This window comes from Branchiostoma belcheri, unplaced genomic scaffold (genome assembly GCF_001625305.1).
Source record: "Branchiostoma belcheri isolate BF01 breed outbred unplaced genomic scaffold, Haploidv18h27 scaffold203, whole genome shotgun sequence".
NCBI classification, from domain to species: domain Eukaryota; kingdom Metazoa; phylum Chordata; class Leptocardii; order Amphioxiformes; family Branchiostomatidae; genus Branchiostoma; species Branchiostoma belcheri.
Genome location: NW_017803525.1, coordinates 143,324 through 157,077, shown reverse-complemented (window position 1 = coordinate 157,077; position 13,754 = coordinate 143,324). Strand labels below are relative to the sequence as shown.

Below are 13,754 nucleotides of genomic sequence, written 5' to 3'. Positions count from 1 at the left end.
CGAAGTTTATTGCAAATTCATGCCGGGGGGGGGGGCTAATTGCAGATTACAAACATAAAAGAACAATGAAACGTAGTATAAAAATAACTAAAATCTACATGATAAAAGGTAGTTGTCTAGAGCTATAGCTATGTCTTAAACTATGTCTAAGGGATTTGACTTCTCTTTTTTAGACCATGGAAGACGCGTAATGTCCCACCTTTTCTAAAATTAGTGGGTTTCGGGAAGTTAAAAGAAGAATGTTTTTTTCTTGGTCTGTAAGTTTAGTAAAATGGTGAATACGCTCTACGCAAAATGCGCCAATTACGCTCCACGTTGAATTAGAGCGGTCCATCTACGCTCTACGTAGAATTGAAACGGCCGATTGCACTCTACGGAAAAGGGCATGCGGACCTCCATGTGAGGCGAGGCGAGGTGGCCCGGTGACTCTGCCCCTCCCCGGGTTACACACACCGCGCTGACAGGTAGACCTGGCACCGACTCGCGCCCGGCTGTCAGCGCCACCCCGTCCCCCGCTGGGCGCGTCCGCTGACCCGTCTGTCCCGCGGAAGTTGACTGACCGCAAACGCACGTGAAAATACACTGAGTAAGACTGTAGTCACACATTCAGAACCTTCCCCTGACCACCAACCAAGATTGACTAAAGTTCGGGAGGCCATGGCCATATCCAGTATGATCCAGTGTGTGCTACAGCGGTGACTTACTTAAGTCAATTAGCGATCTCCAACCAGATGTTCGGAAGTCAAGTTGTTACGTTATTTTAATGCGTTTCCAATACGCCACCCTAAAGATATCAGTCCAAAGCCCGTTTAAGGCATCCAATGCAGTTTTTAGGGCTTGAAAACCTGATTGTCCAAAGTCAATATTCTAGTCACCTATCTACATACTGAGTTGAAACCACACTATCCCAATGTATATTGACCCTCATGGAACAAAAATATCCAAAATTCTAACGGGAAATGGTTACTGGAAGAGCCCTTGGCTGATTTTTAGGGTACCACTCATAAAATAAAGGACTCATCTTGGGGCTTGTTTCTGCAGTTTTAGATACCCAAAGTATGATGAAATGCTGATTTAAGTGTGCTGATGTGAAGAAGTACGTGTTAATATCATAAAGATTGCCTCATTCAGAATATTTCCAGTTTTGGTGCTATGATATATACGATAAACGATTTACGATATGATTTTATTAGCAAATAGCAGACGTATAACATGAAGTGGTGTCTGAAATACCTTTGCTAATTAACATAAAATGTGGAAAATTGCGTTGCAACACCTATCAATAAAATTACATTGATTCACGAAACGTATATTACATTGATAAAATATTAAAATTCAGTGGTACTAAGTTAAATCTTAAATAAAAGATATCACATTGGATACACGTCAAAATATAATCCAAAGCCTAAACCCCTGCTTGGAGATCTAGAGTAGTGTCCGTGGCCTCGGTCGGCCGTAGCGGAAGTTCTCCTTACCTATCCAGGCTTGTGAGCCCGTCAGGCGTACGGAGTGTAAATTGGAGGAGACGTCCTGATGAAGTAACATATTCCATTACCGGCAGTACTCGGGAGACACCGGCAGACGATCCTGGTCTGTATAAAATCGCGGCGTGGTGTCGGAAACGATCCTGACCTTCAAAAAGGAAGTTTTCCGACGCGCAAGGTCAATGTCTGCTCGGTGTTATGATGGTTGTGATGATAAAAGAAAAAAACGGTTTTTTTTCGATTTTTTCTGTACTATACTACAGAATGAGAGTGAGAAACCACTTCGACATTTGTAAAAATCTTAAATTGTAAAAATCTTTGAGTCGAGCAGAATAGATAAGGAAATGCTGGTGTGTTACGCCGAAAGGCGCGAAAGGCGGTTATACCGGCTATACAGATACAGATACAGAAATATTCTAATAGTTTTCATTGTCATCTGATATACTTATTAATACGTTGCGTTTACAAGTCGATTATTAAACCCACGTCAAGACACAAAATATACCAAATTATTGATAGCAAATTAGATATTTCTCGCATAGTTGATTATTCACCTTTCGGGGTAGGATTTCACAACAAGGGTATTTGAATCGGTTGATTACATAAATGTTTTTGACCCTTGACGTCTCAAGCCGACCTAGAACTACACTGCCGGAAGTTATTTCCAGGACCCGCTGGGTTTCCAATAGTTTAAATTTCTTCAATTTTGTTAGTAATGTAGGACAGATGCCTCGTACCGTTAACACTGGGCTTGATGTTCTCAAAGTTGGAACTCGCCAACTAGGAAGTTAAACGGCTCCTCTTGGGGGCCAGGGCTAGACTGGAATGTAATCTGGAATAGTTCTAGTGGCGGTGAGAAAATGGACGAAAATTTCACCAAAATCTCTCAGAAAAAAAAATTGGCGTAATTTATACTTGTATTTGGACACTATATTGTTAGCCTTTAGGCTTATGGGTATCGGAATAAAGAAAATGGGGCCTTGAGCGGGAAAAATTGGGCAAACAACGAACAAAAGATTGTGCCGGTATATTTAGACGACTTCTCTGTCCCTATATCAGATCTAGCACGAAGTTCCTCGAATCTTCATCTAAAAAATTACTACTACAGACAAATGAGTGGAATAGCATGTATGTATCGTGTACCGCCTTTTATAAAAAATAAATGAAAGAAATTATAACAAGCAGAAAATAAAGTTTATTTTCCTCTGTGTCCCTGCAGAGCTGCTGTACGAACGCCAGGTGGCGGTTGACGGACACCTCATCCCATTGGTCGTTCACGACACTGCGTCACAGGTACGTCATCACTAGCACATCGCATGTTTTTCTAGTATTTCGAACATGGGTGTGTTTTTATTGCAAGATAAAAGATAAGGGTTGTATCTATATCTAATTTTGTGTTTACAGAAATGAGCATCACATGTTTTTTTTTCTAATATTTCAAAACGAGATGTGTGAGTGTTTACAACAAAACTAGATAAACGTTTTTCCCTTTCTTCATACCTTTAGCTCAGTTCTACAGACAAAGCAGTTTTGGCAACGTCACAAAGAAAATAAGCTAACTTCACCTGTCAAATTGATGTGAAAAGTAGGCCGCGTTTTTTGGTTGTTAGTCTTTGTCTGTCATCACAAAACCGACATACCTTCACGTGTGGAAAGTTTGGCGTGTTTTAACTTCCGTAAACACGAACTTGTTCAACCGTCAACTTGTGACTCCAGCTACTTGACAAGATCTGTAAAGAATCACACGCGTAAAGAAAACAAGATGTCGGGCAAATATAGCAAGGTCGTCTAAAGATGCAGCACTTCGCATTCTTGTGTCTCGGTTGACTGGAGGTGGGCCACACGTTACAGCACAGGGCGAGACATCGGTTGAACAAACGTCCATATTAGGCATTCTTACCAATTCCCTTGGTTGTAGAGGTGTTTGATTTGCTATACGAAACATTGGTTTGAGGTATTCCTGCACCGCTACCAATGTGATTTATGTGGAAGCAGATTTGGTTGGAAAAGAAAGAAAGAAAGAAAGAAGAAAGAAAGAAAGAAAGAAAGAAAGAAAGAAAGAAAGAAAGAAAGAAAAAAAGAAAGAAAGAAAGAAAGAAAGAAAGAAAGAAAAGAAAGAAAGAACGGTCTCCCGTGCCCTTATGCAAAGCGTAGGGCGGTGCCCATCTCCATCTCTGTAGCCCTTGAGCGACACACAGTTGTGCAAGGCACTACAGCAGGGGGCTGGTCCGCTGGTAGTGCTTGTGTGTTTGACCTTCCCACACTCTTTCTCATATTTGCTGAGTGCTAAGCAAAGAAAAAATTCACCATTTGTAAAGTCTTTGGTATGACCTGACCGGGGTTTGAATCTTACGACCTCCCGGTTACAAAGCGAGCATTCTACCAATTGAGCTATTGCCGGTATATTAAGCTTATTACGTAAAACATCATATCTACATGTAGAGCATTCCATAACACAGGCTTCATAACAAGGTGAAGGTATGGCGCTAATGTTGCTTGTTGTGTCCATCAGGTGTCCAGTCCGAGCAGCATCTTCCAGGCTGACGGCGTGCTGGTGCTGTACTCCATCACCAACAAGAGAAGCTTCGACACCGCCAAGAGTTACCTGGAGATCATCGCCACGGAACCGGGCTTCCACAACCTTCCTACAGGTAAGAACAACTTGAAGTATATCCTCCACCAGGCCTTCCTACGGAAGTACTGTAAGAATTAGTAGAGTAGAAACAGATGGACACTCCTGATCCCGGGCCGGGGATCGAACCCGGGCAAGAGCTTACTACCCCGACGCTCTAACGATTCGGCTAAAAGGTCTAGACCGGGTCAGTTGGTAGCACCTACCCCCCTCCCCCCACCGTTATAATACTATAACAAGGGCATTTACGGGTACTAAAAATCTGTTCGCAAATTAACATTAAAAGAAGAACAAGTTACTGTAATGACTTTTGGCTAATTTCTTTAGGAAAGGTCCTCTAATTTTTAGTTCCCTGTAAACCGTAAAGGTATTAAAACTGCCCTTTAGAAGACGGTATCATTCTGACATTTGTATACCTCCCGTTTGTATTTATCTGGTAAGTCCTCCTCAGTTGCACTGAAAAAATACATACATCCCTGATTTGTGATGTGACTCCCTGTCATGTGTTTGGACACATATCGCAACAAAATCCTCACAGACCCCCCACCACAGCTAAACAGTATTTGAACTCTAGAGCCCCGTCGCTACAAATCTGTCCTCAACCTTGTTTCCAAAATAAGCCCCGCACATGGCAGAAACGTGTGACGGCCGTGGAAACTAGAGCAGTCTGCGTCCGCACGCCTGTACACACGTGGTCGCCGCCTGGCCTCAGATTTGTTTTTCTCTAGCGAAGGCCACTCATCTTTACCGTGTTCTTGTAATAAGTTGCAGAGGGGAAGAATCTGTATCTACTGGAAGAGATACTCCTTAAAGCCGATGGTGTGAAAAGATTTATCAGATGTAACTCGAAGGAAAATAAGGTTACAAGGTCGGCTTGTGGTTAGGGTTGATGCTCCTATTTCCTACTCACTTGACTCAGGTATAACTGAGTACCTAGCTTCGGTTAGGGACGTCCTGTTGGATAGGATTTGAGTAGGTCGCATAATTTAGGAGAGCCACACCTTGATGATCATACGGCACTTCTCGAAAAGTGAGTAGGGGTCCTTCCCGAGTTGTTCAAACATTAACAGTCTGGTCTCAACTAGGGTTGACATCTTGAAGAAGTGATAGACACCTCAGTTATGTCAACCCTTCCACAAATGTAGTTACAGTAAAGCTTCATAAATAGATAAACCTAATGACGAGTGACTTTGTTAGATGTGTGAAAGCCACGTTGCCGGTCATGTGTGGAGCCGAAAGATGTCCTATATCTGTCCCTGTACTAGCCTGGTATCCAGTCTTACGTGATTGGGGGTATTGGGGTGTTCAGGCAGGTTGTGTCTTCGGGGGCCCTAATAGCTTCCCCCGCCCAGTGCAACAGGCCGTCCCGGTATACGTAGGAGTGTTATGCTAATAAAAGACAGCATGCTTGGGGATTTTTGGAGGGCTAATCAATCTCGTGAAATACACACCGGGAAACCTATTTGAGGCGGGCGGGACAGAGCTCTTTCGGCCCCGACCACGAATCAGACTGGATACCAGGCTATGACCCTGTACTGTCTGGACACGCGATCTACCATGTGCGAGGTATCACTGGGTTGAAGCAGGGGAGCAGCTGCAATGGGGGATACAAACACAATCAGAGTCAAAGATAAAGACAAAATGAGGTACATGTGATTCTCTGACGTCGGCCGTTAGTCAAAACATATTTTGTTGCAAGGAAAGAAAACAACTGGAAGCCAGCTGGCTGCGATTTAGGTCTTGAATGTAAGTAGATAGATGTCTGGGATCAGAGACTTTCATCTCACTTCGCAATGGTTTAAGAACGTGAATATTGACGAATAAACGGTTCATAACTATTGGGAAGTATTAGAGCAACGGTTGTCTCTCCTAGTTACAGCAAAATTTTAATATTTTTCAATCATCTTCAAAGGTGCATGCTTGTCTTCAACCGCTCAAAGACCTTGAAACTGCAGTAATCTGGTCGTGCAGATCACCACGTATACCGGATGAACAATTAGCCCTAAAACATCAATTATAGAATTATATCATTGCTGATGCGATGTTTAGCTGCTGGGAAACGGCAGCTGCACAGTTCCAGGTTACCAGGGGTGATCGGAAGTCGCGTCCTAGTTTCTCACAATCCGCTGACCTCCAGTTACCTTTCCTACATCTTCTGACCCGACTCCTTATCTCAATAATTAGCGGTGAAACCGTCTGAGAATGTCTGGATTTGAGTAACATAATCTGAAAGTACGCAGGAGGAGATAGTACGTGTGACGTCTTTCGTGACAAACCGATATCTTCAAGTCTGTATTAGTGACCATCTCTGCCTGAGGCCACTGTGGCCACTTTCTGGTGGTCAGTTACTCCAAGGCGGTCTTACGAAACCTGTGTAATAGTATAATGGACATCTAGTATATAGTAGAGGGGATTCATTCCTCAAGCTACCGACATCTTGCACACGCAGTTGTCCCTCAGTAAGACACCTGGAGCCGTATAGTTTCCGTTTAGAATTTTTATTCAGCCTGTCACACGACCGGTTTTGCCTGTGTGGCTTCTTCAAGTGTACAGAGGCTAATTAAATGACACAAGTGCATGAAGTTCTCACTTATATAGTATGATGGCCATCTGTAACCATTTTCTTCTATTCAAGCTTTATCTTCAAATAGATTCTAAAAAGGACCCTCCACCCTAACTCGCGGTGTTCGTGTTATATAAGTGTCCCAAAGTCTGTGCTATTCTAACACTCGGCGTCAGTTAGACTAAATGGCCCTGCAATATCTGCCAAACGGATATTTTATGACTCCCGGTAGTATATCACGGATGCCCCAAATGCACACAGTCCACTCTTACAATGCATACTATGCATATAGATTTATAAAGCCCCAGATGGTAGGCTAAACTGTTTACTCAAACAGCGCCGGCGGCACTCTCGTTTGTAAACGGTGGTAAATCATGAATCGTAAATTTCAAACCTGTAACAAAAGGTTTCCTAGAATGTGTGAATGGGCCTCTCATTGCATTTTCTCACGAAATAAACAGGGTTTTAGTCTCGGAGAGGTCAGGCAACGGTAATGCTAATTTTATGAAGCAAGTTTGAACTGTAATTTGTAACACAAGAAATTGGATTTATGCAAAGTTTCTGTATAACTGTACAACTCCATTGCCAAGAAATGAGCAATCCACCACTTCTGTGACGTCGCCTTATGCAGATTACACACGTGACTCGATGAGCAGTGGATCATAGGTTGCAGAAAGCCTGTGGCTCCCCCCGTCTTTATGTAGGGATGGCTGCAATGACCTGGTGTAGATGGCCCATGATCCACTGTTGACCCTCTTCAACTTTTAAGATATAATGCTAATTTTTTTTTTGAGTTGAGTATTCATTCACAAAGCTGATTAAATGTTTATGGCAGCAAGATTATAGTTTTGAAAACTATATGTATGTTCCATCTTTTTACTTTTACAAGATATTAACGTTGGATTTGAATGTTGTTGTTTTTCCAGTTCTGGTCGGCCACAAGAGTGACTTACAGCACCTGAGACAGGTGGCCTACACGCAGGCGCAGCAGCTGGCGTGGGACGTGGGGTGCTCGTTCTACGAGGTGTCGTCCGAGAGCGGGACGGAGTCTGTGGATCACGTGTTCCACACGCTCATCAGACAGGTCAGCAACGGGTCCTTCAATATATGGCCATGTTGATTTGATTATATGGATGACATCCGCGTGCGCATGAATTTCGCCCCCCCCAAAAAAAATTGTTTTTTTTCAAATACTGTAAATCGTACAAAACTGTTGCAAAATGAGCAAATATATACCGTAAATTGCAAAAAAAAATTGAAAACGATACCAATGGCGTAGAATGCCAAAATCAAATCAAAAAGACAAAAATGTAAAGAAATAAAATTAAAGAGTAGATTATTCGCCACACCCCATACTCTGTGTCCTTTGTTCAACCTTCATGACCACCTAGATTTTATGATGAAAGCAACTTTTTTTGCAAAACTTTTTTTACTCGCACGCGCGCATCAGTTCTGGGGTTCAAGAGGATGTCATCCATATAATCAAATAATCATGGCCTATATTACAACTAGAACCGTGTCTTCAGAATCATGCTCAGGACAGGAGACAATGTTTTGGATAGTCCACGCGTATCCAGAACCCAGCCTGCTTCGGAAACGGCAGCAAAGGCTCGGTAGAAAATGACCAAATAGACAGATAACATTATTGGGCAGCTGGTCCGCTAAGGAGTACATTTGAAATGTCGCCTCTCTGGCAATCGTCGTTACAAGCTACTCTTTGCAGCCGCTTGCCGATGCCTGGTAGAGGCTATCCAGAACCGTGCCCAGGGCAAATGTACGTTTTTGAACTATCCAGAAACCTACCACTTTTAGACATAGAATTGCATGGATAGACAAGTTCCTGAAATAAGTACATGGGCATAAGAGGAGCATATATAGGGAGACTTTTTAAGTGGGGAAATCATTAGAAATCATTATTTACATTCGTTATGTCAGAAATCGTTTCTTTTCAAATCTGAGCCTTGGAAATTTTATTCAAAACACTTCAAGCGAATTGTGTTGACAATACAATTTGCTAGTGGGTTGAATTAATTTGCATCATATGAAATATTTTGTCTAAAAATAGTAAACCAATGCAGTTTAACCAATCTCCTCGGAAGACCATACATGTATAAAATCATTCAGAAAATCACCCATCCATCGAAATATATATAGCGTAGAAGTTGAATATTGTTTCTTGAACAAGAACTGAAGACGACATCATTCTCGCCCTCTCTCTAGGTCTTAGCGTCAAGGCAAAGGAGAAAGCTCAGCAGCGGCAGCAGTAAGGACCGGCGGCAGAGAAGTAACAGCATCACCTCCAACCTCTGGAGAAAAACGCGCGCCGCCATCTTGGAAAAACTGCGAAGGTCAACTCTGTAGAGGTCGCGTCATTCAGCTTCCAGGGCCAGTGTGTACAGAATAAGTGCCCGGAAACATGCATGTACAGGAATTGTGACACAGTATGGATAGATGGCGAACTTCGTGTATGATATAAAATAGAAGGTTACTCTTAATTCTGGTTACTCTTCACTACCAGAATTACTCAAAAAGTAAATACGATATAGTCAACCTGGCGTGGGGCGAACGACGGGTACTACCGCCATTCCAACTTATGAAGTCAGGTAAATACTGTAGATAGAATTGAGAGACCGTACGAAAGAAACAGAGATATATACATGGCAATAGAGAGACGTTAGGGAAAAAAATTAGATAGATGGGCGCAACTTCAGACTGCTAGAGTTTATATTTGTGCATGAAACAATGAGACGACTGTGTTTTTACTTGTTTATGATACATCTCGTTATGTAGAGTTATTTCTCTCGAACTCGTATGTAAAACAGTGAAATCTGTATAAGTCTATAGGAAAAAAAACATACGTTATAAATATGTTAAACTGTAAAGTATGTACAGCTGTACCCATCCCTGAACCGAGGCGAAATAGCCTCCGATTCGTTGTAAGTTTTGACCATACGTTTGTACATTTTTGTTTATATCAATTTTATGTAATTATTGTGTATCAACGATAGCGCTGGTCCCGTGTAATTTATAGAAAAAAGTGTTTGACTTAATGTAAATCTCTTTTTATTAAATATAGATTCGTTTTATATGCTGTACAAAGGTTTATATGAATGATACCAATTTCTTGATACGAGTATAGTGCAATGAAAAATTCATATTTTATGCGACTGTTTCTTGTAAATAGCAGCGCCAACAAAGGCCATAGTAGTGGAAAAATACCGAAACTGTGCAATGTTGTTATTGATGAACTGATGAGGTACATAGTACATATTTAACTGTGTAACAGTTTCCTAACCATTATAATGTCGCATCGAATGTGAGTCGCTAATGAGTCTAATACGTGTGAGAGCGGGAGAGACGGAAATAAAGTTTATTTTTACATGGTTGAAACGTGTGTGTGTGTTCCAAGGTTTTTTATTGTGACGACCATATAAGACCATGTTGATTTGATCATATGGATGACATCCTCTGGGAACCCAAAAACTCATGCGAGCGTGCGAATTAAAAAGAAAGTTTTGCAAAAAAAGTTGCTTTCATAAGGAATGTCACAGAGTCTGGTTTGGCGAATAATTTACCCTTCAAATTCATTTCATTGTATTTTCGTCTTTTTAGTTTTATTTTGATGATGAGTTTGATTTGGCATTCGAATTCTACGACATTGGTATTGTTTTCAAATATATTTTGTTGTAATTTAAGGTTTGCTCGTTTTGCAATCGTTTTATACGATTTACAGTATGGTTGAATACTTTTTTTTTTTTTGGAAACGGCCGCGCCGAAAAATTCATCCGCGCGCGGATGTCATCCATATAATGGCCAGATCCTGAAAAGAAAATGTGTGTGTGTGTGTGTGCGTGTGTGTCTGTGTGCCAGTGTGTGTGTGTGTGTGTGTGTGTGTGTGTGTGTGTGTGTCTGTGTGTTTGTGTGTCTGCGTGCACTGTAGACGGGTCTAGACTCATGCGAAAGTCACAGTGTGCATGTTGAGATGAAGTCCCTTCATGTCGAGACATGGGTTTACTTTCTGCCTTGTTGATTACGGATGGGCCGCAGTATTTGGGTCAGCGGCAGTATCTGTTTCACAACAGTGAACTGAACTACATTATACTACATCCTTGCCACACAGATCCGGGACACAGGTTACCAGAGGTCAACACGCGTCAAGCGACGACCAAAATCTCATCAGCAATTTAGCTATAGGTCGCTCCATGGTCGCTAAACTGAATTTCATTGATAAGGAAGTGTTAATAGAAGGTTTGGTGAGTTTCGTTGTTTTCCGAAACGTACTTTAACATCTTGGATCAAATTATTTCCTTTGTTGTCGACTAGGAGACAAATGTAGCTCGGTAGTAGAGGGGAAAAGAAATATGGACACCTGAGGTCATTGCTTCAACTGATCCTTGCCTGAACAAGCCAGTCGACATCTCCCCAAATGAGACCTGGCAGGATCGGCTGTCCTGCAGGCATGTTGACACGGTCGTCTCAGGATCGCGGGTTCCCAACTCCAGTCAAGCCCCTGTCACACATTCACGAATTGGCCTCCTGAACACTACCGAAATGCCCGAACTATGGTTAGGGCATCTACCTCTATGGTAAGGGGTAGCCCCCTTTGTAGTTGTTAAGCGACGGCGTGAATTTTTCCGCGGTGAAATACTCTCTCCCGGCAAACTCCCCCGGGGGCAAAACCGTCCCTCCGCGGCATAACTCGCGTCGCTCCCCGAAAAAAAAACGTTAACGCCGCCTGTTCTGCAAAATTTGTTTGAACGACGTGTCCAATGTTTGGTCGCTTTAATAGCCGGTAACAGGCTCTAGTGATCCTTTAGTGGAAAGGGAGTGTAAGAGACGCCAGCGTAACAGTAAAAACTTCTAGCCGGGCATGTGTCAGTCTCTCACGGGTTACTACAGGACGACCTAACCGTGCGTATCCTGCCCACAGGTTCATTGAACTGAGGAAACCTACTCGTCTTATCTTTGAACTAGAGTTCCCCGATCTCATACCTTCGCCAAATGATGTTAATCTTTATGACTGACAAATTATCGATTTAAAAAATAGGAACCTAATTTTCATGAATTATATCATTTTATCATAATCTCAACCAAAAGACAGTTTTATATTAACAAACAATGCATTCAAGCATTTCCTAATAAATTATGCAAATGAGGTCCTGATTTGAATAAATTATGTTTAATGATGTTCACCTCAATTTAACTTTCAAATACCACAAGTATGAAATTCCAGGCAGTTATCATTACATAATTATAAAATTTCCTCATTAATTATGCAAATTAAGTCATTATTAACATAATCAATATCTTCCCTTGTTTCTCTCGTTGTCAATTACCAATGTCGCAAGCTTCAATTGTCGTATCATGGCATGCAGATGATTTATAGAATTTCCCCATAAATTATGCAAATTACATCCATATTTGCATAATTGTCACATAATTATATTAAGCATCACGTAAGCTACCTATATACCAAAAACCACGACGATCCGTCAACTGGTTCTTGAGTTATCCCCTTTTGAATATTTTCAAGAATATATCCCTGCAGTTTCAGAGCAAGCCGCTAGGGGGCCTAAACTCACGTCACTTCTTCCCCAGCACAAGAGCTACCTACCATCCAAATTTCATCACCATAGCATGTCTAGATCATGAGATATCAAAACCGGAAGTTCAGGTGCAGTACCATAACAAGCCGCTAGGGGGTCCAAAATCTAATCATTTTGAGGTCTCATCAAGACCTACCCAGCTACCAAGTAGCAAGACAATCCATCAAGGCCTTCTCAAGTTATCGTGTTTACAGACAGACACACACACACACACACAAACACACACATACACGAACGCCCCTGAAAACATAACCTTCTTGGCGAAGGTAATAATTTACTGCGTAACCAACTTCGCCTGGTGTTGTTATCAGAAGAATTCACTTGTCGTGCACAACACGACGCAAGGCGAAAACAGGTAAATTTTATGGATGACATCCTCCAGACTCCAAATCTAATGCGAGAGGGCGAATAAAAACAAGGCAGGCCGAAAAAAACAAGGTTCCTACAATTTAAAAATTTGACGCAATCATTGTACAAATGGTTTTGATTCAGTGGGAATATCACATATACACAGCCACCGTCACATATCACTGCATCAAAGTAAGAAACAAAACATTAAATCAGACTGAGCCTTTTCTTGTCTCCTCTCTTCATAGTTATATCTGCCATCATCCTTCCGGCATGGCAACAGACATCTCAGACAGGTGGGTGGGTAGAAGGGAAAAAGAAAGAGAAAAATAGAGGAAAAAGGAGCTCGAACCTGAAAATAAACCAAGGATGTATCAAATTTCCTATAATGAATAAGGCATGATGGACAAGATAACTGATGAACAGGAGGTTCAGCTAACATTACATGTACACTATATCTGTATTCACGGTAATTACAGCAGACAGGAAGATATATTAGAGCATCTGCAAATCTTTTTCAGGTCAGTGCAGAGCGGACTGTCCTGTGCATGCCTGCTACAGGTTCATTGAACGGAGGCTCCACTCTTCTTCTAATTCTTCATGACAAAATACAGCTGCCGGGCAGCCGGCTTTACTTTGTCCATGTCTTTTTGTGTTCACTTAAGATAGAGCTGTTTAAAGAAGCCAATGTTTCATTTAGGAAATCACCACTGTAAAAAAGTACAATGATTGAAAAGTTACACTCGTGCGGGGGCACACACACACACACACACACACACACACACACACACACACACACACACACACATACACATCGTGGCACCGCGACACACACATACACACACACATACACACTGTGGCACACACACACACACACACACAGACACACACACACACACACACATACACACACACACACCGTGGCACAAATATACACACACACACACACACACACACACACACACACACACACACACACACACACACACACACACACACACACACACACACACACACACACACACACACACACACACACACACACACACACACACACACACACACACACACACACACACACACACACACACACACACACACACACATACATACACATACAC

General features: G+C 42.0%; 1 protein-coding gene across 2 annotated transcripts in view; it reads left to right on the top strand.

The window, feature by feature from the left end:
* The window catches only part of LOC109469458 (ras-related and estrogen-regulated growth inhibitor-like), a 23,559-nt gene extending 14,167 nt beyond the window's left edge, over window positions 1-9,392 (top strand). For both annotated transcript variants that reach the window (XM_019767975.1, XM_019767977.1), the window contains exons 4-7: window positions 2,704-2,777; window positions 3,997-4,135; window positions 7,606-7,763; window positions 8,900-9,392. In XM_019767975.1, coding sequence (XP_019623534.1) covers window positions 2,704-2,777; window positions 3,997-4,135; window positions 7,606-7,763; window positions 8,900-9,040 — 512 coding nt within the window. In that variant the 3' untranslated portion in view covers window positions 9,041-9,392. The remainder of the gene's footprint in view (window positions 1-2,703; window positions 2,778-3,996; window positions 4,136-7,605; window positions 7,764-8,899) is intronic.
* Window positions 9,393-13,754: the final 4,362 nt, after the last annotated feature.